The sequence below is a fragment of the Sorex fumeus genome, unplaced genomic scaffold, assembly GCF_029834395.1.
Source record: "Sorex fumeus unplaced genomic scaffold, SorFum_2.1 ptg000098l, whole genome shotgun sequence".
Lineage (NCBI taxonomy): Eukaryota > Metazoa > Chordata > Mammalia > Eulipotyphla > Soricidae > Sorex > Sorex fumeus.
The window spans coordinates 45,252,155-45,279,232 of NW_026606155.1; the positions used below are offsets into that span (position 1 = coordinate 45,252,155).

At 38.0% G+C, this 27,078-nt stretch overlaps 1 protein-coding gene across 2 annotated transcripts in view; it reads left to right on the forward strand.

Moving 5' to 3' along the window:
* Positions 1–23,854, forward strand: part of MAP4K5 (mitogen-activated protein kinase kinase kinase kinase 5) — a 106,084-nt gene extending 82,230 nt beyond the window's left edge. For both annotated transcript variants that reach the window (XM_056133595.1, XM_056133596.1), the window contains exons 23-32: positions 751–811; positions 2,654–2,768; positions 3,138–3,196; positions 6,408–6,511; positions 7,532–7,709; positions 11,609–11,677; positions 12,731–12,823; positions 16,908–16,978; positions 19,235–19,290; positions 22,182–23,854. In XM_056133595.1, coding sequence (XP_055989570.1) covers positions 751–811; positions 2,654–2,768; positions 3,138–3,196; positions 6,408–6,511; positions 7,532–7,709; positions 11,609–11,677; positions 12,731–12,823; positions 16,908–16,978; positions 19,235–19,290; positions 22,182–22,269 — 894 coding nt within the window. In that variant the 3' untranslated portion in view covers positions 22,270–23,854. The remainder of the gene's footprint in view (positions 1–750; positions 812–2,653; positions 2,769–3,137; positions 3,197–6,407; positions 6,512–7,531; positions 7,710–11,608; positions 11,678–12,730; positions 12,824–16,907; positions 16,979–19,234; positions 19,291–22,181) is intronic.
* The last annotated feature ends 3,224 nt before the right edge of the window (positions 23,855–27,078 follow it).

Consider the following 27,078-nt stretch of genomic DNA (forward strand, 5'->3'; position numbering starts at 1 on the left):
ATACCAGGGATCAAACTCGGGTTGGCAGCATGCAAGGCAAATGCCCTACCCGCTATACTGTCTCTCTGGCCCCTATTTAAATATTTAAAGGGATGAAATAGTATTTTTTACATGTTCATGTTAAAAGAAATATTTTCTTCTTAAAAGCTTTGGTTATTTGCCAAGTGATAGAAAGGGGTTTTTCAATACTGTTTCAGACTGTGGAATTTGAAAAAGTTTAAAAGGAGTGAAAATTATAACCATTTTATTCAAAGTAAGAGAATAAAACTTGTAGGTTTTTAATTAATTATTTTTTTATTGAATCACCGTGAGATACAGTTACAAAGCTTTCCTGTTTGAGTTTCAGTCATATAATGATTGAACACCCATCCCTATACCAGTGTACATTTTCCACCACCAATGCCCCCAGTGTACCCCCCATCCCTCTCCTCCCCCTGCCTCTATGGCAGATAATTTCCCTCTTACTCTCTCTCTACTTTGGGACATTATGGTTTGCAATACAGATACTGAAGGCATCATGTTTGGTCCTCTATTCAGCACACATCTCCTGTCCTGAACGATACCTCCAACTATCGTTGACTTAGTGATCCCTCTGTATCCCAGCTGCCTTCTCTCGCAGCTCATGAGTCAGGCTTCCAGCCGTGGAGCAATCTTCCTGGCCTTTGTCTCTACTGTCCTTAGGTGTTAGTCTCATATTATGTTATTTTGAATGAAAATTGGAGGTTTTTAAATATCTTCTTTTTTCTCTAGTTGTTTCCACGGAAATGTACTTGGCTTTATGTTATCAATAACACTTTGATGTCATTGTCAGGTATGTATATGTGGAAAATACTATAAAAAAAGTTATAGACAAGCACAAAACTATAATGTTTAATGTGCGCTGCTTTAAAATGTTACTCTGGGTATCTATAATATGACATTCTTGAGACTAGTAGACTTTTTTTCTACTAACAAAATGGAAAGAATGTTCAGGAGGAAGCCTGCCTTCAGTTAAGATACTGATTCCAAACCTAGCATCTTTGGGGACTCTTGGGGCCGGGGAAAATGAACAGCCTCCCAGGTACTGCTCAGAAATCCTGGGTCAGTCCCTGTACTCGCTAGCCACTAAACTCTTGAGAACTTGCTATGCTTGTCAGCCCAAAGCCCTCCTTTCCATTTAGTCCTCCTCACCACCCTTCTTACAATTGCTGCCTCCATTGAAAATTAACAGTAACAGGGGAAGATTTGAAGGAGCTATACTAGCTTCTTCCTTTCTCTGTGTTCTTGAGCAAGTCACTTAACCCTCTCTGTTTCCATGTCCGTAAAATGAGGATGATTATTTGAATAAGAAGCCTAACAAGGTTGTTGTGAGAACTAAATGAGAGGATATCCTGAATACACTGTGAAGACGAAATACATGTGTTTGCTGGTAGATTTCTGGCCCACATGTTAGCCATCTTGGCCAAATGCTTTGAAGTCTATAAACACACTAATTTTAGTTTTGTGTGTTTTTCTTTTTTGGTTGTTGTTAAGGAGTAGATGGGTAATGGTATAGGTTTATTATTACCTACCAAACCCTTTTTTAAAATAGAGTTTAGATTTAGTCTGATACCTCGAGGTCTCTGTCTTTCTGACCCTAGTAACCTTCATTTTCTCAGAACATAGTCTTCCAAGGTTTTTTTTATTCTGATTGTAGAATACGAGATAATCATTTCAAGTCTTTTAATTATTTCTGATGTATCAGTTATCAAAAATAACATCCCCTTTTCCACTTTGGATAGTTAAATTGTTACAGGATTATTTTTCAGTTATTTTTTTGATGCATTTTTATGTTCTGTATTCTATTAGATATGTGAGGATTATATCCTAGCTAAAATTATATCCTAGCTTAGGGGTGGGGCAGATATTAGATTGTATTTTGGGGGAGAGGGGGCACACCCAGTGGCACTCAGGGAGTACTGGTGGCAGGGCTTGGGAGATTATTTGGGGTACTAAGAATTGAGCCCAGGTCAGCTGCTTGCAAGGCAAACACCTTAGTCACTGTCTCTCCATCCCAAACCTGGATTTTATTTACTGTATTCTCAAGCTTTCCAGTATAAAGTATGCATTTAAGCTACTTATGCTTTAAAGTCTCAATGCTGATCAACTATCTGTCTCAGTTGATTATTGTGATTTGTGGTCTAGCTTAAGAAATATCACTTTAATAATTTACAGTGTGTGTATAAAGTAGGTAACCAGCTAACACTGGTCTGAGATTCTTCATGAATTTATATATTGAGCTGGCGAATGTGTTTACAAAGAGCAGATTGTGTGATTTCAAGTGATGGTCATTCTTTTTTTTTTTTTGTGCGTTGTTTTAAGTATATCATTGTAAAAGGATGTTTAATGGTTTCCAAGCTAACTTCATTGTGGTTTATATATTGCTCACATCATTTAATAGAATATGCCTGATTTGTGTTTTAGGAAACATAGTTCTCTATTTTAAATGATTCTATCCACTATCTCTCAAAATATTATTAACTGGGTGTTTTTTTGTATGTTTTTCTGGTTTGCTTGGCTCTTTGAACATACCTGGATTCCTCATTTTAGAAGGTAATTATGTTTTCTTTTGCTTGAAAATTGTATTCCCTATAATTAAGAATTCTAGTAAAAGTAACATTTTTCTTGTTTACAGGGAAAACTTTTCAGCTCTACTCTCATAATCTTATAGCTTTGTTTGAACAAGCCAAAAAACCAGGATTAGCTGCCCACATTCAAACTCATAGGTTCCCAGACCGCATACTACCAAGGTACAAAGTATTTTTATTCTTCTGTGAGTGAAAGGAATTAGTGTCTAAATATTTTTAAAGCAATAATTATTCCTAGGCCACTAAAATAGTTTATCTTAATATAAAGGGCATTTTCTGCTAAAGTATAATCTTGTTAAGAGTGCAAGAGATCACAGTTTCCTTAACTTGTTTGATCATGAGAATTGCCAGTACTAATTTGGTAATACACATTCCCAGGCCTGCTTCAGTCCTGCAAAATCAGCTCATTTGGGGGCAGGATCCAAAACAATTTTTATAAAATCCTTAACTGATTCTGGTACAGATAATTCATAGATGACTGTATGGGAATCACTGCAGTTGGGGACATTTATTATTGTCCTATCTTTTCAGAAAGTTTGCTTTGACAACAAAGATTCCTGATACAAAGGGCTGCCACAAATGTTGCATAGGTGAGTAACTGTTATTTATCAGATTAAATAGTTAGAACTTTCAGCATTTTTTTTCTTTTTGGGTCACACTTGGCAATGCACAGGGGTTATTCCTGGCTCTGTACTCAGGAATTACTCCTGGCGGTGCTCAGGGGACCATATGGGATGCTGGGAATCAAACTCAGGTCGGCTGCGTGCAAGGTAAATGCCCTACCCGCTGTGCTATTGCTCCAGCCCCAACTTTCAGCATTTTTAAAATTACCTGAAGGAGGCCAAGGAGATAGCTTAAAGGGTTGTGAATTCATTGTCCAATTCTACAAGACCTCCCCCCAAGTAAATGATCTCAAAAGCTTTGTTTGACTGGGTAGAAAGAATCCAAGTGGGTGTTTTGGTTTGTTTGTTTGTTTTTTAAATACAAAGAGTTAAGACACCAACGAAGTAGAGCATATAGAGGGTCTTGACAGAGAAATGTTTGGAAAGAGCAGCCTTAATTTTCTTTTTCTTTTTTGTAATATCTTTGCTCAAGGGTCACACCTGGCCGTACTCAGGGCACCATGTGGTGTCAGGGATCAGATCCAAGGCCTCCTGCGTGCAACGCATGATTTCCATCTTTCTGGCTCTAGTAACCTTCATTTTCTTAGAGTAAAAATGTTCCAAGATTTTTTTAAAAATAGTCCTTGAGGCTATAGCTCTACAAATACTCTAGCTTTCATTTACTTAACATTTTCATTTATGGACTAGTTATCTACTACTGCTTTATGCTTTATGAATATTATTATTGTAGGACTTTAGCCAGCTATGACGTTAGTGGGAACAGTTTAAATGAGTGGATCAGTCAGTTCCGATACCAATCGCAAGTATGAGGGATCCCCAAATTCCTCAGGTTTAAAGTTTTGCTAAAAGGATTCATTAAACCACTTAAAAGCAATTATAGTCTAGGGGATGAGGAGTTAGCTCATAGGGCTGGTGCACATGCTTTGCATGTAGGTACCTTGAGTTTGGTCTCTGGCACCCTATTATCCTCCCAATGGTGCCGGGTATGGCCCCAAAAAAGGGAGGAAAGGGCAGTTCTACTCATGGTATGATTTATTACAGAGGAAGAATATATTAAAATCAGTCAAGTGAAGAAGGGCATAGGGCACAGTCCAGGAAAAATAGCAAGTATTGAGCTTCCATCATCTCGTCCATGGCATGATAGGCAGGATGACTTTTCAGGTAGTGACATGTCAGGATACACAGAGCACTGCTAATCAGGGAAGCTCACTCCAATTTCATGTTCTGGAATTCATCACGTCTTGATTGCTTGGTTTGTAGTACATGGTCCTTCTTTTGGGTAGCTAGTGCAAGCCTACCTAAAGTCACACTGTTGATCTGTCTAACATGACTACCCCCACCCAAAAACTATCCAGCGTTGCCAGCACACTCTAAATCATAATGTTAGACTACCTGGTAACAAAGGCACTCCTATCATCCTGGGCTCAAGAGATTTTCTCCCAGAGGAGAGGACAAAGATCAGGCCTCTTTGGGGGCAAGGCTGAATTCAGGACTACACAATTATGCTGTCTCACTTCACCCTCAAACAGCTGAACAAGATAGATACTTGTTACTGACTCATAACAGAACATAGGCTCAACCCTGGTCAGTAGTTTCAGATCCTAGATCTCGGTTAATTCTTTTTTAATCAGTGAGTCTAACATTGGTCTTCGTGCTACATGCTTCCACAGTATACTCTTATTAAAAGCAAATGTTTGAACTTTTTTCTAGAAAGATTGAGATCCATGTCTGTTATCAGATTCCCAGCCAAGATCTGTGACTCAAAAAGGTCTAGAAGCTTAAGATAAAAATTGCAATCTAGATAACAAGCTCATAAACTAGAGCCTACTACATTTATGATTATTCTTATAATCAGTATATTGTAAGATTAATAGGAGTCCAATTGAGGAGAAAGGCCGCTATGAGTTTTTGTATCAAGGAAGGTACATCTTCAGTAAGTTATGAAGTAATTATTTTCCTCTTTTCTTGAACAGATAACTATTATAACATTACCAAAATTAAGCAGTTGGTTTATTTTGCTTTTTATGCTTTCTTGTCAGAAAGTATAAATAGAAGTTCTTAAGATTGCATACTAATGTAGATGCTTTGGTATTAAAATGTTGATTTTTTACTGTTTGAAACCGAATCATGAACATCTTTTAAGGGTTTGTCTTACAATGATTCAACAATAAAATGTTTAAAAATTTAAAAATAAAATATTTGCCTTTGCTTTGCTTTATTTTGCTTTGCTTTTCTTTGCTTTTGCTTTGATTTTAGGGCCATACCTGGCAGTGCTCAGGATTTACTCATAGCTCTGCATTCAGAGATCATTCCTGGTGGGCTAAGGGGCTCATTGTGCTGGAGATTGAATCTAGGTTGGTTGTGTGCAAGGCATATACCCTACCCACTGTACTATTTATCTGTTCCTAATTGCTCTTCTAACAGTTTCTTGTGCTTAAGAATCTTGATATGCAGAAGTGAATGTGTATAGTTTAAAACTGAGATAATAAGGGCCAGAATGACAGTATAGCAGGGAGGGTGTTTGCCTTGTACGTGACAGACCTGATTCAATCCCCAGCATCCCATATGATTTCCCAAGCTTATCAGGAGTAATTCTTGAATGCAGAGTCAGGAGTAACCCCTGAGTACTGCTGGGTGTGTATCCCCCCAAAAGAAATTATGACAATAAGACTAATAGAAAAAATAGAAGAACCAAAAGAAAAAGATATATTCTTTTTTTTAACTTTCTATTCAGTCCTATCATCCTAGTGAACAGAAACAATTAGTTTTCCTTTGTCAGCTAAATAATCATCTCATCTCAAGTAGTTTATTTTATCCAGATTTTTGTATCAATAGTAGACTGCAGTTCATTGTTTCTATCAACATTGCCCTTATAAAGGTTCTAAATGTTTAAGATGAATCTAACTTAGTTGTTGCTGTCTGGTTTTGGTTTCGGATGAGCCTGGTGGTGCTCAGGGTTTACTCCTGGTTCAGTGCACAAGCATCACTCCTGGTGGGGCTTAGGGGGATCATGTGGGATGCCGGGGATTGAATCAGAATTGAACTAGGCTTGGCCGCATGCAAGGCAAGTGTCTTACCTGCTACACTCTCTCTCCAGTCCTCAGTTGTTCCTTTTAGCTGATGTTTGACTACTAAAAGTATTCATTGTTTTGGGTTTGTCTGTTTTATTTCTTTCCAGTCAGAAACCCTTACACAGGTCATAAATACCTCTGTGGAGCTTTACAGTCTGGAATTGTTTTACTTCAGTGGTATGAGCCAATGCAGAAATTCATGTTGATAAAGGTACATGTATACATATACTGCTTTGATTTTACACTTTTTCTTTTTAGAAAACATTAGTTGGTAAAGTTAATTAAGTTAAAAATTAAGTGGAAGTATATTACCCCGTTACTAGAGTCGGTATTTTGTGACTCTTTATAGGTATTTATTTTGTTCGGGTCTTTTTGTTAAGAGTTCCTCTTTAGAACCCTCGTCCGCTGTTGGTGGGAATGCTGTCTGGCTCAGCCCCTATGGAAAGCAATATGGAGATCTCTCAAAAAATTAGGAATAGAATTCTCATATTACTCAATGAAATCACTTCTTGGCATGCATTCCCCCCCCAAAAAACCCTTTTATTCAAAAGGATATGTGCACACTTATGTTCATCATGGCACTTATAGCCAAAATACAAAAAACAACCCAGATTCCTAACTATAGATAAATGGATCAGGAAGTCAGGGTGTGTATACAGAATGGAATACTATGCAGCTTTAAGAAAGAACAAAATCATGCAGTTTGCCACAACATAGATAGAAGTAGAGGATATGCTGAGTGAAGTCAGAAGGAAGAGGAAAGGTACAGAATGCTCTCTCGTGTGGGACTTAAAAATGCACAACAAGGTAGCAACAAAGAGCCAAAGACAGCACAACAGGAGAGCTGATCCACAAAAATGAGTTGGCGAGGTGGATGGGGTTGAAAGGAAGGTGATCATTGAGGACTTTGGGAGGGGAAGGAGGGGGGATTCACTGGTGATGGATGTCATGTTGAAATTATGTACATGAGAAACCATCATAAACAGCATTGTAAATCACAGTACCTGAAAAGAAATATCTCTTATATAAACTTTCGGATGCAAGATTAAATAAATGGTTCCCTAAAAAATACTTTTATACAGTACTCAACAGTATCATGACCTTCTCGGAGGTCATCAGTTTTTAGAATTAAGTCAGTCAAGAAAATGAAAGCTTTTCCAATGATATTTATCCACCAGCAGTGTGGAGTAATTGTTCCTAAATTACGATTATGTTTGTTTATGTTTTACAGCACTTTGATTTTCCATTGCCAAGTCCTCTGAATGTTTTTGAAATGCTGGTAATACCAGAACAGGAATACCCTATGGTCTGTGTAGCTATTAGCAAGGGCTCTGAATCAAATCAGGTAGTTCAGTTTGAGACAATCAATTTGAACTCTGCATCTTCATGGTTTACAGAAATTGGTGCAGGTAAGTGTTTTTTATCTTATGTTTAAATATTGATGCTTTTGCATGTAAAAGAAAGCAATAGGCTCCGTGTGCAGGAGCTCTTTTAGATTAAGATGCAGAACATAGTTTCTCAAGCATTCTCGAGAATCTTGTACAGAGAGTTTAGGATCTCTGTTTTCCTGAAGCAAGTTGATCCAAGTTGTTTTACCCAAAAAAAAAAAACAAAGGAAATCGGGGGCTGGAGCAATAGTACAGCAGATAGGACGTTTGCCTTGCTCACAGCTGACCCAGGTTCGATTCCCAGCATCCCATATGGTCCCCCGAGCACCACGAGGAGTAATTCCGGAGTGCAAAGCCAGGAGTAACACCTGTGAATCGCCGGGTATGACCCAAAAAGCAAAAAAAAAAAAAGAAAGTAAGAGGGAATCGTTATAAAGCTCCCTGACATTTAAAGATTTTATTATTAACAGTCTTTGGGCTTGCTAAATAAGATTTTCAGTGTAACTTTTCAATTTTATTAAGTAAGTAAGTAAAGTAAGTAAAGGCCCTCCCGTTGATCATTGATTTGCTCGAGCGGGCCCAGTAACGTCTCCATTGGAGACTTTGTTGTTACTGTGTCTGGCATATCCAATACTCTCGGTAGCTTGCCGGGCTCTCCGAGAGGGGCGGAGGAATCGAACTCGGGTCGGCCATGTTGGCTGCGTGCAAGGCAAACGCCCTACCCGCTAGTTTCTTTAAATAAAGAAATTTTTACTGTTTTGGGGTTTTTTTTTTTTGGTTTGTTTTTGTTTTTGGTTTTTTTTTTGTTTTTTTTTTTTTTGGTTTTGGGATCACACCAAACACTCAGGGATCGATCTTGGAGAGACTCAGGGTGCCAGGAATAGAACCTAAATTGTTCATATGCATGGAAAGCATCCTATCTGCTGAATTATCATTCCAACCTCAAAATTTTATCTTTTATTTCAATCAGTTTTTGCCATCACACTTCTTAGAATCATTGAATTTTAAGTGCTTTTCAGACCTGAATAGAAATTTTACTTTTAAAGGGAAATATATCTAGTTTCTGAGAATTATTTCTTAGCCTAGGTTTTTATTAAGTATACCTCAGTGAAAACTCAAGATGGTTGGAAGGTTTATTCTCAAACTTTAAAACTGAAAAAAGAAATCAGTCAGGAACTCATTTGAAAATTGACTTCAGTGGAATGAAGAGGTCTTTATTTTGTCAGTTTACTGACAGTTGTGCTTGTATGTGATCATTTGTAACCCCAGGTTTATCAAGTCCTTTTATACATAAAGTAAAAAGAAAAGCAAGCTTCAGTATAGCTATTTATATTATTGACTACCCTTGTATTCTTAACCACCTGTGAAGATTATGTTACATAAATCATAAGTATGATGGTTTATAATATCTTTGAATTTTGTTCATTAATACCAGACTTCCAAACTTGCTTAACTGCACACTTTTCAGAGAAAGAATGACTCAAAGAATTACTTGTTAACCTGAAATGAGGATAGCACAGCAGGTAGGGCGTTTGCCTTGCACACAGCCAATATGGCCCACCTGAGTTCTATTCCTCCGCCCCTCTTGGAGAGCCCGGCAAACTACCGAGAGTATCTCGCCTGCACGGCACAAAGCCTGGCAAGCTACCCATGATGTATTCAATATGCCAAAGACAGTAATAATAACAAGTCTGAAAATGGAGACCTTAACGGTAGGGCGTTTGCCTTGCACGCAGCCAACATGGCCAACCCGAGTTCGATTCCTCCGCTCCTCTCGGAGAGCCCGGCAAGCTACCGAGAGTATTCAATATGCCAAACACAGTAACAACAAAGTCTCCAATGGAGACGTTACGGGGCCTGCTCGAGCAAATTGACGATCAACAGGAGGGACTTTACCTTTACCTTTACCTTTACCTTGCTCCAGTGGGCCCAGTAACATCTCCATTGTGAGACTTGTTGTTACTGTGTTTGGCATATCAAATATGTCACAGGTAGCTTGTCAGGCTTTGCCGTGTGGGCAAAATACTCTCAGTAGCTTGCTGGGCTCTCCGAGAGGGGCGGAGAAATCGAACCTGGGTCAGCCGGGCCAGCTGTGTGCAAGGCAAACACCCTGCCGCTGTGCTATCACTCCAGCCGCTCTGTTGTTACATAGTTATTGCTAAAAAGAATGTATGTAAATCACTTTATTTTCCAGTGAAGATCAGTTTGAGCAGATAGAACCAACTTTTTATTACTGGTTACTTCCCAGTATCTAGTATACAGTAAGTCATTCCATGCAGTTTTCTAATGTGTGTTTGCAACTATCTTTGATATGAAATATTAGGAGGTAATAGTACGTGGACCAAAATCAAGCTAAAACCAAAATTACTTCCTGAGGAAAAATCATTTAGATCACCCTCAAGAGTTGTGTTTATTATTAGGAGTTCTCTTTTTCTTTTGTTTTTAGACCATACCCGGCAATGCTTAAGACTTACTCCTCCTGGCTCTGTACTCAGGGATCAATACTGATTTCTGTGCAAGGAAAGCCCCACCTGCAATACCATCTCTCTGGCCCTTAACCTTTCGTTTTTACTTATGAATGTTGGTTCAGTGCCCATCCACTGTTAATTGTTTTTGTTTGGGGTAAAGATGGGTTGGGTATTATCCAGCAATGCTCTGGGGTTATTCCTGGCACTGTCAGAAGTGGCCCCTGGTAGTGCTTGACAGACATATATGGTGCCAGGGATTAAACAGGGTTCAGCTTTATGCAAGGCAAGTACTCCTGTACTATTTCTTCTATCCAACATATTCATTGTTGACCATGAGGCTATGCCTTGAAATGGCAACACTTACTGCAAATTAAAATAAACTCCTATATCAAGGTTCATTTATTCTTAGTCTGACTTTTTATTAGAGTACCTTTATCTCTAAGAGTAGTACTTAGCACATCAATACTTAGTAAATATATGTTACATAAATACATAACCAGTTTTAGAGACAAAATTTTTTTTTCTAGTGTTGTCTGAAAAACCAGCAGTTTATCAGTTCTGTGTATTTGGAGTCTTCGTTATGCATGGGCTTTGGGAGATCTACCAGCACACCAAAATAAAAACTAGTTTACCCTTGAACAGTGTAGGGTTTTAGGTTCCCCAGACACACCATAATCTCCCCTCTGTATTTACCTTGTGCTTAATTTTATCTTGTAATCCACCTTTCTAAAGCCAGCTGAGATGTTAATTGGTTATAATATTGAATTTTTTTCTTAGATCTATTGATCATGCAGGTGACTTATATTTGTGCTTTAATGTTGATCTATGTAACATTTTTAATAACATAATTTTCAAAATATAACTTCTGTGCTGAATTTCGAAAGCTAGTTTTAAACAAGCAGAAGCCAGAATTTATGTTTCTTTTAGAAAGATTGCATTCATCTAGGGAACATAAAGTAACATAATGGGAGACTAACACCCAGGAGTGATCGAGATTAGCACCAGGAATTTTGCTCCGTGACTTGGAGGCCAGCCACAGATGCTAGGGGAAAAGGGAGCTCAGATAAGAGAAGGGAGCACCAAATAAAGGGTGTTGGGAGGATCCTCCCAGAATGGGAGAAGCATGCTGAAAGTAGACTATAGACCAAACATGATTGCCACTCAATGCCTCTCTTGCAAACCACAGAACCCAAAAGGAGACAGAGAGAACAAAAGGGAATGCCCTGTGACAGAGGCAGGGTGGGATGTGGGGGATGGGGGGTGGGAGAGATGCTGGGACCCGTGGTGGTGGAGGATGGGTACTTGATCATTGTATAACTGAAACCCAAGCACAAAAATTTGTAAGTCTATAATTGTACCTCGTGGTGTTTCACTAATAAAAAAGAAAGAAAATAATAAAAATTAACAAATAAAGCATGTTTTAAAGTATGTTCACCTTTTTTCTTCCCGAAGGCAGCCAACAATTAGATTCCATTCATGTAACGCAATTGGAGAGAGATACTGTTCTAGTGTGCTTAGATAGTAAGTACCATTTTAAACTTTATCCTGTGTAATACTATCTGATACAAACAGATTTTCTCGTGGAACTTACTTAATAATTCAAGATTTTACACTTTTCCACCTTGACTGTTCTATTTAAAGACAATCCTAAATTTTCTATAAATATTTTTTAGTTAATTGAGCCTATTCACCAGTAATTTATTCTGCGAAAAATTTATGTTTTACTTTATGTGGTCTTCTTGGAAACATTATATTGTTACAATTTGCCTTGTAGTAAATTTTTGTATAAAACTATTCTATACAAAATTTTGATTAAACTATCCTGAGAATTTTTTAAAACTTCATTGTAATTAAAATGATACAATAGAAGATTGTACTACATCGATCACTTATAGCCATAGAACATGAACTTTCAGAAAGATGGCAGAGGCTCTCAATTACTTGTAGACTTAATTTCTTCATCTGCTAGCTGGGATTCTTTTCATGCAGAGAGAGATGTTGTGATGTTATAGTAAAAGTACGTCCTGCTGTAAGCACTAGAAAGGTAGGAATGGGACCAGAGAGATAGCACTGAAAAAGTGCTTGCCTTGCACATTGTGGACCCTAGTTCAACTTTGTGGGTCTTAAGAACTGTGTAATGCCAGGATTGAACCCAGGGTCTATCATACACAGTGCATTAATAACTAGGTCTGCCCATAGGTGCCCATTGAAAATTTTTTCTGTTATAGGGCATTTGCAATATCACTTACTGATGTAATCAAAATGAGTCAACATTCAGATTATCCCCTAAATAAGCTATTCTTATTGCTGGACTACTTTTAAAAACAAATGAAATGAAAAATCATTTTACTAATTTTTCCTGTTCTGTTCTATTAAATACAATGTTATTTAAGTGTTATATAAGTTATTTAACTTAGTGGATCATAAAACTAATGTAGTAGAGATGACTAAACTAAAATCCAGTGTTTTTAATTGTCCATTATTCCTATTTACGACTACTTTTCATTTTTTGAATACCGATACACATTTATTTTCCGATTTTCATTTCCAGTTCTATTTTTTCTTTTTTTTAAGAGTTTGTAAAAATTGTAAATCTACAAGGAAAACTAAAATCAAGTAAGAAACTGGCCTCTGAGCTTAGTTTTGATTTTCGCATTGAATCTGTAGGTAAGTTTTCCCTTTTTTTATTTAATGTATTTGGAAACCTACTTTGTTTAGGATTTAGGATTATCCAGACTAGAACTGTCTCATAGACATTTTTATAATTAAATAAATATTCTGTCTATTCTCTTAATTACATAGCCGTTTGCCATGCCTGATACATACTTAAAACATAACTAGTGTTAAATTTTAATTTTAAATTTTAGTTCACTGATATGCAACTCTTTATTGCCATAATGAACAGTTACAGGTGTTACTTATAAATCTTTAATTGTTGTTTCCTGAATAAGTAAAACCTTAAATCATTTTTAAAATTTCTGTTCATTGTTTTCTTTGCTGCATCAAGTGATTTAGACTTCTCCCAATTCTTTGCAAACTATAAGATATTTGTGTGATATGATTAACAGTGTTGGATATACTCAGTTTTTGCCATGTAAAATTCTGTTTTGTCTACATTGGTGTTTATGACTTCTAAGTCGTTTATATATAAATAACTGGTTTCCCACAAGCTTTGGAAACAGTATATTTTATTTGCTTTCTTGTCAATGTATGTTTTATGTTGTAATTTTCATTGGTTTTGTAATTTTAGAAGCATTTTATTGTTTACATCTGCATTGATTATATGACAGTGTTTTCCCAGAGGTTATAGACTTTTAATATAGTGTGACTAGAAACACTTCAAACAATTTTATGATATGAGTCTGCCATAAATCAAAACTAGCCGAAACAAAGTTGACAGTGTTTATCTAGGTCATAAAAGCATGTATTTATAAATGCACACTTTTTACAAATTGTTATTATTTAGATAGACTTTTGTTTATGTTTTACATTTTCATAATTTTCTATTGGAGTTTTGCCCTGTCACAACGTTTATTTCTCTGAGTAACCTTTTACATGAAAAAAACTTGCCTATGATTAGAAAATGTAATTTAATGAAATAGAAAGGCTGAATTTTCTGTACACAGCACTACAAAAGGAATTTGGAACCCCTTTCTTTTTTATGTGCTGACTATCACATGCCAATTTCTAAGATACGATTTAAATAGAGATTCAGACACAAATCTTTAGTACTCTTTAAATGAAACTCACTGTTACCTGCACACGTCTTCATGTGTGACAGTGCTTTAGGGAATTTTACTTGTTACACAGAAGTTTGTTCTTTCTGGGCTATCATCTCTTTTTGCCATTGAATATTGGACTATAATACAAGGAACCTCCTGGGTAAAGAGAGCCTTTAAAACATCTCCTGAAGTTAAAGCCAGTAACTGGGCTTTTTATTTGTGAAAATTGTATGACTTGTTAGTATAAATTTATTTCTGTTTAGCTAAATTGTGTTTCCAGAGCATTCTTCCATTAACTTTTTTATAGAATTAATATTCTAGTAATAAATGTGAGTGATTATGGCTGATATATGCCTCACATATATTGGGCTGGGTTCAATCCCAACATCACACAAAAAATAATAACAACATTTCAACCATTTTCTCATACCTCTTTTACTGCTGTAGAGATGTGGCTAATTCTGCCATGATCAGATATGTTCTTACCTTCGTTCTGTCTTCTCCCACCCTCACTCTGCTCTTTGAACTACTCTACTCCCTTACCAGGAAGAGCCCGGGATTCCTGTTGCCCTTGACACTACGAGGGTGGTGGGAGGGGACAGTCCACTCTTTTAAACTGCCACGTGACCTTATTTGGTACCCCAGTGGGTATTACTCATGCTTGGCACCAGAGAGAGATTAAAGAGGTTTCCCTCCCTTTCAAGACTGCTTCACTGCAGGGACTCTGGGAGATGGCGGAGGACAGGAGGCCTACAGCATCCAGCCCTTTATTTTTATTTTTTATTTTTATTTATTTTATTATTAGTGAATCACTGTGAAGTACAGTTACATATTTAACAAACTTTCATGTTTGCGTTTCAGTCATACAATGATCCCACCCCATTTTCCACCACCAATGCCCATTTTCCAATGCCCACCAGTGCCTATTTTACAGCACTAATGATCCCAGTATCCCTCCACCACCACCCCTCCATCCCTCCCCTCCCCACCCCACCTTTGTGGCAGAACATTCCCTTTTGCTCTCTCTTTCCGTTTGGGTGTTATAGTTTGCAATAGAGGCATTGGGTGGCCATTGTGTTTGATCTATAGTCTACATTTGGCATGCATCTCGCAACCAGAGCGGGTCCTCCAAACATTCTCTACTTGGTGTTCCTTGCTCTATCTGAGCTGCCTTTCCCCCCAGCATTTGTGGCCAGCTTCCAAGCTGTGGAGTAAACCTTCTGGTCCTTACCTCTACTATTCTTGGGTGTTGGTCTCCCATTCTGATACTTTATATTCCACAGGTGATTGAGTTCAATCTTTCTATGTCTGCCCCACTCTTTCTCACTCATTACACTTAGCATGATACTTTCCATGTTGATCCACTTATATGCAAATTTCATGACTTCATCTTTTCTAACAGCTGCATAGTGTTCCTTCCATTGTATAAATGTACCAGTTTCTTTAACCAGTCATCTATTCTTGGGCACTCAGTTTTTTCCAGATTTTGACTATTGTAAACAGTGCAGCAATGAACATACAAGTGCAGATGTCATTTCTGCTGTACTTTTTTGCCTCTCCAGGATAAATTCCCAGAAGTGGTGTTGCTGGGTCAAATGGAGGATCATTATCCTTCGCTGCCCCTTCTGATCTTTTTAAACCTGGAATCAGTGTTGTCAGATAGGACCAAGTAGGGCCACCCCAACTTTTTTGAAGGAGTTATTTGCTTGCAGGATTGTTTTCCATCTATTGACTTTGAGTCTGTGTTTGCTTTGACTGTTCAGATGTGTTTCTTGTAGGCAGCAGAATGTTGGGTTCAGTTTCTGAATCCATTTTGCCACTCTGTGTCCCTTTTTGGTGCATTTAAACCATTGAAATTTTTTAAGAAGTTTTTTTTTTTAATTTTTATTAGTGAGACACCATGAGGTACAGTTGTAGACTTAGAAATTTTTGTGCTTGAGTTTCAATTATACAGTGATCAAGTACCCATCCCTCCACCAGTGCCCATTTCCCACCACCACGGATCCCAGTATCCCTCCCACCCCCCATTCCCCCATCCCACCCTGTCTCTGTGGCAGGGCATTCTCTTTTGTTCTCTCTCTCCTTTAGGGTGTTGTGGTTTGCAAAAGAGGCATTGAGTGGCAATCACGTTTGGTCTATAGTCTACTTTCAGCATGCTTCTCCCATCTGGGAGGATCCTCCCAACATCCTTTATTTGGTGCTTCCTTCTCTATCTGAGCTCCCTTTTCCCCTAGCATGTGTGGTTGGCCTCCAAGCCATGGAGCAAACCTCCTTAAACCATTGACATTTAGAGTCCTGAACCCAAAGTCCTCAGGAAGGCAGGCAGAGTTGGTGCAGATAAGACCTCTTGTCTAGGCTGTGAGGCCCACAAGGCCAAGACAAAACTTCAGGGCCAAAACAAAACTTCAGGACTCTGGAGACCTGTGGTGCCATAGCAGTGAGTTCTGGAACTTGGAAACCCCTTCTTGTAAGAATTGTCAAAAATGTGCTTACTGGTCAGGCTTATTTTTTCATAATTCTATAATATAAAAAAGGAAAGTATACTAAAAGATGCCTACTTAATGTCAACTTTTAAATATATAACAATTTTTAAATGTTTTTATCCAGAAAATTATATATGATTTTTAGTCCCTGACACAAAACATAGAGTATATATGTATGTGTGTATATACTGTATACATATATATCAGTATATAAATTTGTATGTATATATTATGCATACATACATACACACTCACATATAGATATATATATTTTTTTAACTTGACATGACTAAACATTTGAAATAAGGTATGGCTAAACCACAGCAATGTTAGGAACTAATGGTATGGCTTTCAGCTGCTGGTCTGAGGAGGGTGCCAGTCTGTAGGTGTAAAAAGGTTGGAGGTTGGAAAACACAGATCTAGGTGGTGGACTAGTGCACTACGTTCTTGAAAAACCTTATGTTGCCATTCATTAAAAAGCACTGAGGAAAATGTATAGTGAATCATTCTGTGCTTTATTTTAGTTTCTTTCTCTCTTTTTTTCAGTATGTCTTCAAGACAGTGTGTTGGCTTTCTGGAAACATGGAATGCAGGGTAAAAGCTTCAAATCAGATGAGGTACATTTTTTCAAATTGCTTTCATTTAGTCCCCTAAAATTTCAAATATTGAAATGTTCTTTTTTTGCATCATTTTCTTAGAATTCACAAAACTATGTTCAGTACCTTTAATGCTGTGATCTGGTAGAGCAAAGTTGCTAGTATTTTCCCTTCAAATAATGCTCAGTTTTGTGTTTATTTTATGTATCTGTACGTATCATTTTTGTTTGCTTTTGAGCCACATCCAGCAGTGGCAGAGGTGACTCCTAGCTCGGTGCTCAGGCGACCATGTGTGGACAGCTGAACCTCGTTCTTCCTTATGCAGAGCCTTCTGTCTGGCCCTACTCTATTCACTGGCCACATGGATAAATAAAACATTAATTCATATAAGCTTACTTCTTTGGTTTTTAAATGTGTAAATATGGTTCCTAAAGCATGTTTTAAGTTTTCTAAACTTAATAAGCTTTTTCTGTAATTTAAAAATAAGTAACATTTTAATATATAAAATTCTAAATTTGTGTTGGATTATAGAACCTAGGAAAATCTCTAAGTAATGAACTCATTGAATATTTGTTCATTACTTACAAGACAGTCGTGGGACCAGAGCAATAGTACATTGGGTAGGGCGCATGGCTTGCACAGGACCAATCCAAGTTCAATCCCTGGCATCCTGTATGGTCCCCTGATCCCAGCCAGGAATGATTCCTGATGTAGATCTAGGAGTAAGTCCTGAGCACCACTGGGTATGAACCAAAAACAAAATCAAACAAAAAATTGTCACTATTATTGTAACAGCTTAAGGCATAATGCTATATAATTATAAATAACTTCTCAAGATCATGCCACATCTGTGTTTCGGGTATCTGATAAATAATTGCTTATTTAAGAATCAAAATAACAGAATAATTACTTATCATTTATATTCCCATTTTTATAGACACAGAGTGGTTAAGTAACTTACCCAGCATTATGTAATTCATTAAGTGACAGAGCCTAGATTGGAAGGGTCTCAAACACTTCTGAGATAATCAATAGAAATTTCATGTGGGAGATTGCACTCCCACTTGAAAGAATAAACACTAATAATTGGGATAATACAATCAGAGACATTGCCCACTTGTATATCTATCCAATGAATTCTTATACACCTGGCCTCAGAAATTTGTGTAGTCATAAAACTTGACATTTTTGTTTGACTTATCCAACTTATTTTAGTTTTATCCAGTTTTACTAATATATAAACAAATGTTTTTACCTCTTATGAATGAATTATTAGAATACTTCTAAGAGAAAACTGTATAAATTAGTTACCTTTGAACATGTCCATTTATCTAGATTCCAGAAAACATGGGCTGGAGAGAGGAATATAAAATAAGGAGGGATGAGGGCTGGAGTGCTTGCTTGGCATGCAGAGTCCCAAAATTCCATCCCCAGTACTGCCTGGCCCTTGCCATACCATGGTATCACCTGCTGGCTCAGGTGCCTTAGAACCACTGGACCCAAGCAGCACCACATCTCCAGGCCCAGGCACTGAGCACTGCAGCCTGCAGAATATTGCCATGACCCACCTCTGACTCTCCTCCACAGTTTGGGAAGACTCCCCCCCCCACCACCACCAAAAAAATCTAATAAAGAACACATTGGTATATGTTCTCGCCTCAGGTAAGAACACATTCCAGAACTGGCTGCTTTGAAAGTGGAAAGCTGGTGCATTTATATTTCCACCGCTGTCCCTGTTGGTTAAGGTTACCTCCAGCCCACACTGGGGAATCATGCTTATAGTCAAGTGGCTGTGACCTTTCCTTAGCTTTGAAGAAAAGTGCAGAGGAACACCACAGCCTGCACTGGGAGAGGGCATTGGCACTTGGAGTGCCCACCACCGTTCTGCTGAAGTCAGGGGGACCTTGACGCACCACCTCAAATGTTTACACACTATCATGTAAAAGAAAGGAGATGCTGCTGTCCCAAACCTGTATTCCAGTTTGATCCTAACACTTCCATAAGTGCATTATTTAGCTTCTCTGTTTAGTCTTAGTTTTGTCCTCAGTAATAGGGCAGTTATACTACAGATCCCAGATAGTTCTAAGAAAGGAGTCTCACTTTCCCTAAACATTTTTTACCAATAGGCTGTCACAAAACAGCTTAACTGAAATTTATTTCATTTAAGAAACCAAACTTATCAAAAATTCTATCTGTTAAATGACTGCTCTATCTAAATTATTTTATTAAAATCTTATGTGTGGACTGAAATGTTAATGGTAGGTATTTTCTTTATAGGTTACCCAGGAGATTTCAGACGAAACAAGAGTTTTCCGCTTATTAGGATCAGACAGGTACAAGTTTGGTTGTTTTAGTTTAATTATCAAAGGAGTTGAATGTTTTTATTCTTAATTATGCTGTCTGCCTCTTACTATGTTTCTGACAGAATTCTTAGAGGGCTTAGCCACATCAAGAAATTTCCCTGTATACTTATTAAGGGAGAGGATAATGTTGTAAATAGTCAATGAAGCAATCTTTTGTGAGTGCAAAGACCATGAATCTAGAGCATTATTCTTAGCCAGATAATATGTGTTACAATCAGTGTTTGTGTCTCTAGTACCATGACATATTTTGATCTTTGGTTTCATCTACCTGATACTTGCTTTTATATCAGGAAATATAAAACTGACCACAGTTTCTGAGGTCAATTCAAATTAGAACTAGTGTTTGGTTTCTTTGTGAACAAAATGAAGGATAATTCCCAAAAAGGGGGATGGGGGATGAGTACCTTTGATCTCCAAAGTCTTGTATTTATTATCTCTACGGCTAGTACAGTGTCCATGTATTTCTCCCTCCAAAGGTTGTTACTGCAAGAAAATTGACTAGAGTAGTATGTATTTATCCTAAAGCAAAAATTAAGAAGTTTCAGTCTTCAAGTTCAGTCTAATCACAAAAATTTGCTTAAAGATTAGACAATTAAGGAAAACAGGTAGAAGTAGAGTAACAACTATAACAATTTTAAAGAGATTTTATGGGAAAGAGGGGGTGGGTATTTTGGAAAATGACAACTACCTTGGTGAATAAGTTAGACCCACAACACATGGCAACTTAATAGCTAGTTTTGCAAAAAAAAAGAAAGAATGTGAAGACCACCTGGTAAAGGACTCTGGAACAGGAGACTCTCCCTCTCCAGGAAGGGCTAACAGAAGAACTGAATCATCCAGGGGTCCTGATGTTGATAACTCTTCACTTGCTATTTACTTTATTGATCCAGTGATTCTGGTGTAAATAGCACTTTACTGACACACATGGACAGTGTGAAGAATTCTGCTTAAGAATACTGTAATGATAGGGTTTGATGTATAAAACATTCCAGGAGTAACCCCTGTGCATTGCCGGGTGTGACCCAAAAAGAAAAAAAAAATTCCAGCACTGCACCCTCCACCAGTGACCTTTTCCCTTCACCATTTTCCCTGAGTGTCTTTGTCATTGGGTTTCCCTCCCCATCACCTAGGCTTCCTACTAAAGCCCAGTTCTTAGTTTCTGTTGCCCTTGGGCATTTGTTTTTCTCCTACGTTTCTTTATATGCTTTGTGTCATTCTGTTTTGTTTATTCATTCTCTCTCATTTTTGCCCTAAAAACATACTTTTTTTAGGGCACTTGTCTGGTTATCTTCTTACTGACTGTTTCTTTCTTTCTTTTTTTTTTTTTTTTTTAAGATTTAAGCACCTTTTGAGGGAGGGAGGGGATGGATTTAGTGACACACTGGGCAGTGCTTAAGCTTGTTCCTGGCACCTAAGTGTGTCAGCATAATTGATAATAGTTGGCTATGGGAAGTTATATTTTTGATGACTTCTTTTCCTTTTTATTACAAAGTAATGATATATCATTGTAGAAAATATCTGGAGCGATAGCACAGCGGTAGGGCGTTCGCCTTACAAGCGGCCAACATGGCCGACCCCAGTTCGATTCCTCCGCCCCTCTCGGAGAGCCCGGCAAGCTACCGAGAGTATTCAATATGCCAAACACAGTAACAACAAAGTCTCCAATGGAGATGTTACTGGGCCCGCTCAAGCAAATCGACGATCAACGGGAGGGCCTTTACTTTACTTTTACTTTACTTTATCTATTAGAAAAATGTAAAGTATGTATATAATTTTTCATTTCTCCTAGATTTTTTTTCTCTGATGGACATACTTTTTTTCATTTGTCATAAACCTATCTTCTTTACTACTTCAATCCAGTATGTCACTTCATTGATTTTCTCCCCATTGGTTTTTTAATTGAAGTCTGGCCTTTTCTGAGGGACAAGGAAGATGGGCCCCCTTTCATACTCTTAAAGGTTTTTCTTTTCCAGTAGTTCAGATGAGTATCTTTTATTTTGTGTGTGTGTGTGTGTGTGTGTGTGTGTTTTGCTTTTTGGATCACACCCAGTAATGCTTGGGGGTTACTCCTGGCTCTGCACTCAGGAATTACTCCTGGTGGTGCTCGGGGGACAATATAGGATTCTGGGAATCGAACCCAGGTTGGCCGCATGCAAGGCTAATACCCTACCCGCTGTACTATCACTCCAGCCCCAGATGAGTGTCTTTTAGAAGTTTGTTTTGTATTCCTAACCTTTCTTTCATACCCTTCTTGTAACATAAATGTAAATTGTTAACATAAATTCTAAAGTTTTGGGCTGGAGCGGTAGCACAGCAGGTAGGGCATTTGCCTTGCACGAGGACAACCTGGCTGACCCGTGTTCGATTCCTCCACCCCTCTCGAAGAGCCTGGCAAGCTACCAAGAATATCTCCCCCACACAGCAAAGCCTGGCAAACTACGTACTCGTGATGTATTCAATCTGCCAAACACAGCAGCAACAAGTCTCTCAATGGAGACATTATTGGGCCCACTCGAGCAAATCGATGAACAATGGGAGTATAGTGCTACAGTGCTAATTCTGAAATTTTATTATCTACCTTTTGTTGAAATTTATGAACAACAAATGTAGTTTTAGTTGGAATTAGGTGAGACATTTCTGAAATGCTTGTGTTTTATATTCATCTCTCAATTTGATTTTGTGTTTTCTGAGCTAAAAAATGTAAAAGTTGAATTTGTATCTTACATGATGATAACTGTGCATTCAGATAAACCTGTAAAGAGTGCAGACAGTAATATTCTTCCTGGTTTGATGCCAGTTTTTGAAGTATACAATCTGTTTTTTTGTCCTTAAATAAACCTTTTGTTCTGGTTTAATTGCAGGGTGGTGGTTTTGGAAAGCAGGCCAACAGAAAACCCTACTGCACACAGCAATCTTTATATCTTGGCTGGACATGAAAATAGCTACTGAGCAGAAGAAACTGATCTTAAATGTCAGGAAAATGAATATGCTCCATTGAAAGCAAAAATATTTTAAGGATATTTCAGTATATAAATACACTATGATTTGCATTAATTGTTAGGGGAATGATCTGTACTTTAAGGTGGAATTCAATATTTTCTGTAGCTGGAAACAGCTATTCTATCTCTTGCCACTGTGTGGTGGTTATATCAAGTTTGCTTAATAAAAGCTATGAAACAAGTAGTCCTCTAGTTCTAGGAAACAGTCTTTTTAAAAAGATAATGTTTATAACAAGGGTGCCATGATATTTTTAGATTACAGTTCGTGTGATTCTCTTCAAAGAGATAAACTTAGTGACAGGTTTTTATTTTATACCATGTTTTAGTCTTTTCTTAATGAACATAATTTGATAAAGAAATTATCAGATAAGCCTTTTGCTTTTACATTGACCATTCTGTATGTTTTTGTAAAATAGAATATTTAATCCTTATTTATTAATCTCTTGCTGAAGTGGTGTAATGTATCTAACTTTTGGCAGAGGAGGGTTTGCAGCTTAAATTTTTTATGATGTATAAAAAAATTGTTTACCTTTTAAGAATAGTACTTTGAGGGGTTAAACGGCAGTTTTGAGATTCAGTACATACAATTTTGTTTAACACAAGTATTTTTTTGTAATACTGTATCATGCAGAGTTGCCATGAGAAGAGGTTTTGTGTTTTCAGCTGCAGGTAGTTTTAGGAGATGTACACAGAGACACGATACACAAGAGACTGATGATGGTTGAAATATTGTTAGAAAGGGTGTGTATAGGTGTGACCACCATATATATATATATGTATGTATTCTTGACAAGCAGTGTAATACACCTGTGATTTTTTTTTACATTAGGGATATGCATAAGAACTTAATCTTCATATATATTATCATCCCTAGTGTGGGGGGTGGGGAGTATTTAACTGCCCATGATATGTATTTTACTTATACTATGCGAATGGGGAAACTGTTAAGCAGCTACACTTTTATTCTTGGATTTTTCACATATGTAGGTATGCATTTTGAGTGGGTTGGGGGGGTGGGATTTTACCTGAAATTGAGTTCCTGGTGGGTTAGTAAATAAGTATTATAAAAATCAGTGTTTCAGTAATAAGGATAAGATCAGTTTCGAGCTGGCTTCTCTTTTGCAATTGATGGTATTTAAAGTGGTACATGTTATCTTAGTACACTTATTGAAAACAGAATTGAGATGAAGAACAAAAGGTTACCAGCAGCAAATTATGGGTTTATTCTGACCAGTTACATATGAGGAAGAAAGTAGAACTGTCTCATTCCATTTTTTCAGCAAGTCTGTGAAAAAGGTGTCATCTCCATTTTTCAGTTGAGGAAATAGCAGTATAGCAAGGTCAAGAGACTTACCCTGTTCCTACGGCAAGTTAGTGGTTGAGCCAGATCATGAGTCTTCTGACTCTGTTCTTTTCACTATGCAAACAATAAAATGTTATAAAATTAAAATATAAATTATTTGTCTTTTTTTGTTTTTATAATTATTGAGGTTAACTAGATTTATATTGGTGTTAATATTTATGCTTTATCTGTTACTGCAGAGATTTTTCTGTAAGCATCACTGTCACTGTCACTGTCCTCCCGTTGTTCATCGATTTGCTCAAGCGGGCCCAGTAATCTCTCCATTGTGACAATTGTCACTGTGTTTGATGTATCGAATACATCACGGGTAGCTTGCCATGCTTTGCCGTGGGGTGAGATACTCGGTAACTTGCCAGGCTCTCCGAGAGGGGCAGAGGAATCGAACTCAGGTCGGCCATGTTGGACGCTTGCAAAGCAAACGCCTTACCCGCTGTACTATTGCTCCAGGTCTTCTGTAAGCATATGACTGTTAATTTGAGGTATATTAAGGGGGGCCAGAGGACTGAGGGACAGTGGGACAGTAGATGGCAGAAGATCCTATTCAAAGCAGGAAATATTTCCATAACGGACGCAAGAACCAGTATCTTCCTTTCTTCCTCTCCCTATCCTTTCAGCCAAAACTTCCTCTCTCAGTGGTATTGAAGGAATGTAATTGGCCGGTGCCAGTGCATCGACAATGGCATCAGAGTTGTGCTGGCTAAGCCACCCTGCTGCACAACTGCAGTGAGAGGCAGAGATGCCATGCCCATTAGTGTCCTCATTCCTGAGCTTGCAGTCTTGGGTCACAGTACTAGTACAGAGTGCAGGGTCTTTACCTTGCATATGCTCAACCCAGGTTCAATCTTGACATCCCATATGGTTCCTGCAAACCCTCCAAGACTGATTCAGAGCACAGGGCCAGGAGTATGCCCTGAGCACCACCGGATGTGACTCAAAAACAAAACAAAAAACAGCTTGGTGTCTCTTAGTCCTGCTTATTAAAAATGAGCAAACAACGGGCTAGAGAGAGAATATGGCAGATAAGGCATTTGCCTTGCATGAGGTCGACCCAGGTTCAATTCCTGGTACCCCATATGGTTCCCTGAGCTCACCAGGAGTGATCTCTGAACACAGAGCCAGGAGTAAGCCATGAGCACTGGACATGTTTTGGGTATGGCCCAAAAACGAAATAACCTTCCCCCCCAAAAAACAAAAGCAAACAACCCAGAGGCCTACAAGCATCAGAGAAAAGTTGTAATTAAATGGGAATATAAATGATAAGTTAACTAGGTTATTTTTATTCTTAAATGAACTAATATTTGTAAATGTTTTATCAAGGAGAAAAAAAATACACCATGGAACCAGGCTGAAGAAAATAGGAGGTCGGCGGGGGGTGGGGGGGAACCTTCAAAAGGATGTTGCAACTGTAAATCAAGAGTCACGATCTCGATCATCCTGTTGTTCGTCAATTGCCTTGAGCAGGCACCAGTAACATCTCCTTCATCCTAGCCCTGAGATTTTGAAAAGTGCCATATTCAACGCTGTTTCAGGTTTAGGAAAATGAGACCCATCATTGTTACTGGTATTTGGCATATTGGGTACGCCACGGGGAGTTTGCCAGACTCTGCCGTGTGGGCAGGCTACATTCGGTATGAATCAAGAGTATGATACTTAATAGATCACTTTCAAAAAACAGAAAGCTCTTAGAAAATGTGGTTGTGTGGCTGAATAATTTGATGGAGGACTTAAACAGTTGAATATCTCAGAAAACCAAAGAAAAATAGAAATACCAGAGAAAAAATGAAACAGGTCTAATATCTGATCGCTAAGTGTTCCTTAAAAAAGAGAAACAGATAAAATAGAGTTTTCAAGAAATTTTTTAGTATTGAATAAGCTTCTAGATAAAAGAACATGGTTGAAAAATGCAAACCCCTGTACCACTGTACTATGAACTTTCATGGGCACTAAAGTAATGAGCTGTGTTGCAGCTCACTATAATCCAAAGAAAAAGAGTAGGGTAAGTACCGAGAAGTTTGAATAGCATTAAATTTCAACAGAAGCAATATATTCAAAATTGTGGCAGAATTTTCAAATGTAAAATTTTGAATCTAAGCTGTTAAACCAAAGATCAAAATGAAGACATTTTTTGTTGTACATGATCTCAAAAACTGCCTCCTATGTCCTTTTCTTTTGTAGGAAATTACTATAGGGAGGTTGTATTTCATCAAAATAACAGTCATATACCAATCAAGGGCTGGAGCGATAGCACAGCGGGTAGGGTGTTTGCCTTGCACACAGCCAACATGGCCGACCTGAGTTCGATTCCTCCACCCCTCTCAGAGAGCCTGGCAAGCTTCCGAGAGTATCTTGCCCGCACGGCAGAGCCTGGCAAGCTCCCCGTGATGTGTTCAATATGCCAGACACAGTAACAACAAATCTCACAACGGAGATGTTACTGGGCCCACTCGAGCAAATCGATGAACATCGGGAGGACAGTGACAGTGATACCAATCAAAATGAAGACAAAAGATAGAGAAAATAGTATTTGGTACAGGAGAAAAAGATCTGAAGAAAATTTCCCCTGATGCTGATGGGATTAACCAACACTGCACCAAGCACAGAGAACATACCAGAAACCACACTTTCAGAAAGATCAGGAAACTTCCTGATACATGTCAAGGCCTTAATAATCATTTAGGGCCAGAGACTTTGCTCATGGGACTAAGCTGTGGGAAACCCAGGTTAGGTCCTCAACACCCCAGGCACCACAGCACATGGCTCACAAAATTAAAAATGTAACATAATAGAGGTTAAATGGCAAAACGTTAAAGGTTCCTCCTGAAACAGCCAGAGAAAAGTGCATTAGTATGATCATTTATGCAAGGGACCCGAAAATAGAGAACTTGAGATGGAATAGGAGGAAAGGTCTTGGGAAGTACATGCAGATGGGGGTAGTTCGCCATGCAGATAGGGGTAGTTTGCTTCTACCTCATCTAAGAAATTTGTGATACTACTTATCACCCTCCCCCACATACACACACACACACACACACACACACACACACACACAACACAGTTGTCTCCTGGGAGACAAGTGATTGTAACATTTGTCTAGACTCCTGTTTGAGTTGCTCCCAAGGGATTCTCCTGAAGTATCAAGTGCACCTTAAATGTCAGAGAAGCCCAGAGGCAGGAAACTGAAAGTGTGTATGTGTGAGTTTGTGCCCCTAGTGAACTGCCTCTGACAGGAATCAAAAATAATGGAATGTATTCAAGGTTCCATAGTTCAATAAATGATTACATTGTTGAGAAAAAACGAAGATTAAATCAAACTAGAAGTTATTGAGTCCAGGAAAGCAAAAATGTTTTTTTAAAAAAATAAAGTAGTAGACTATATCCCTAAAGAAAACAAAGCAG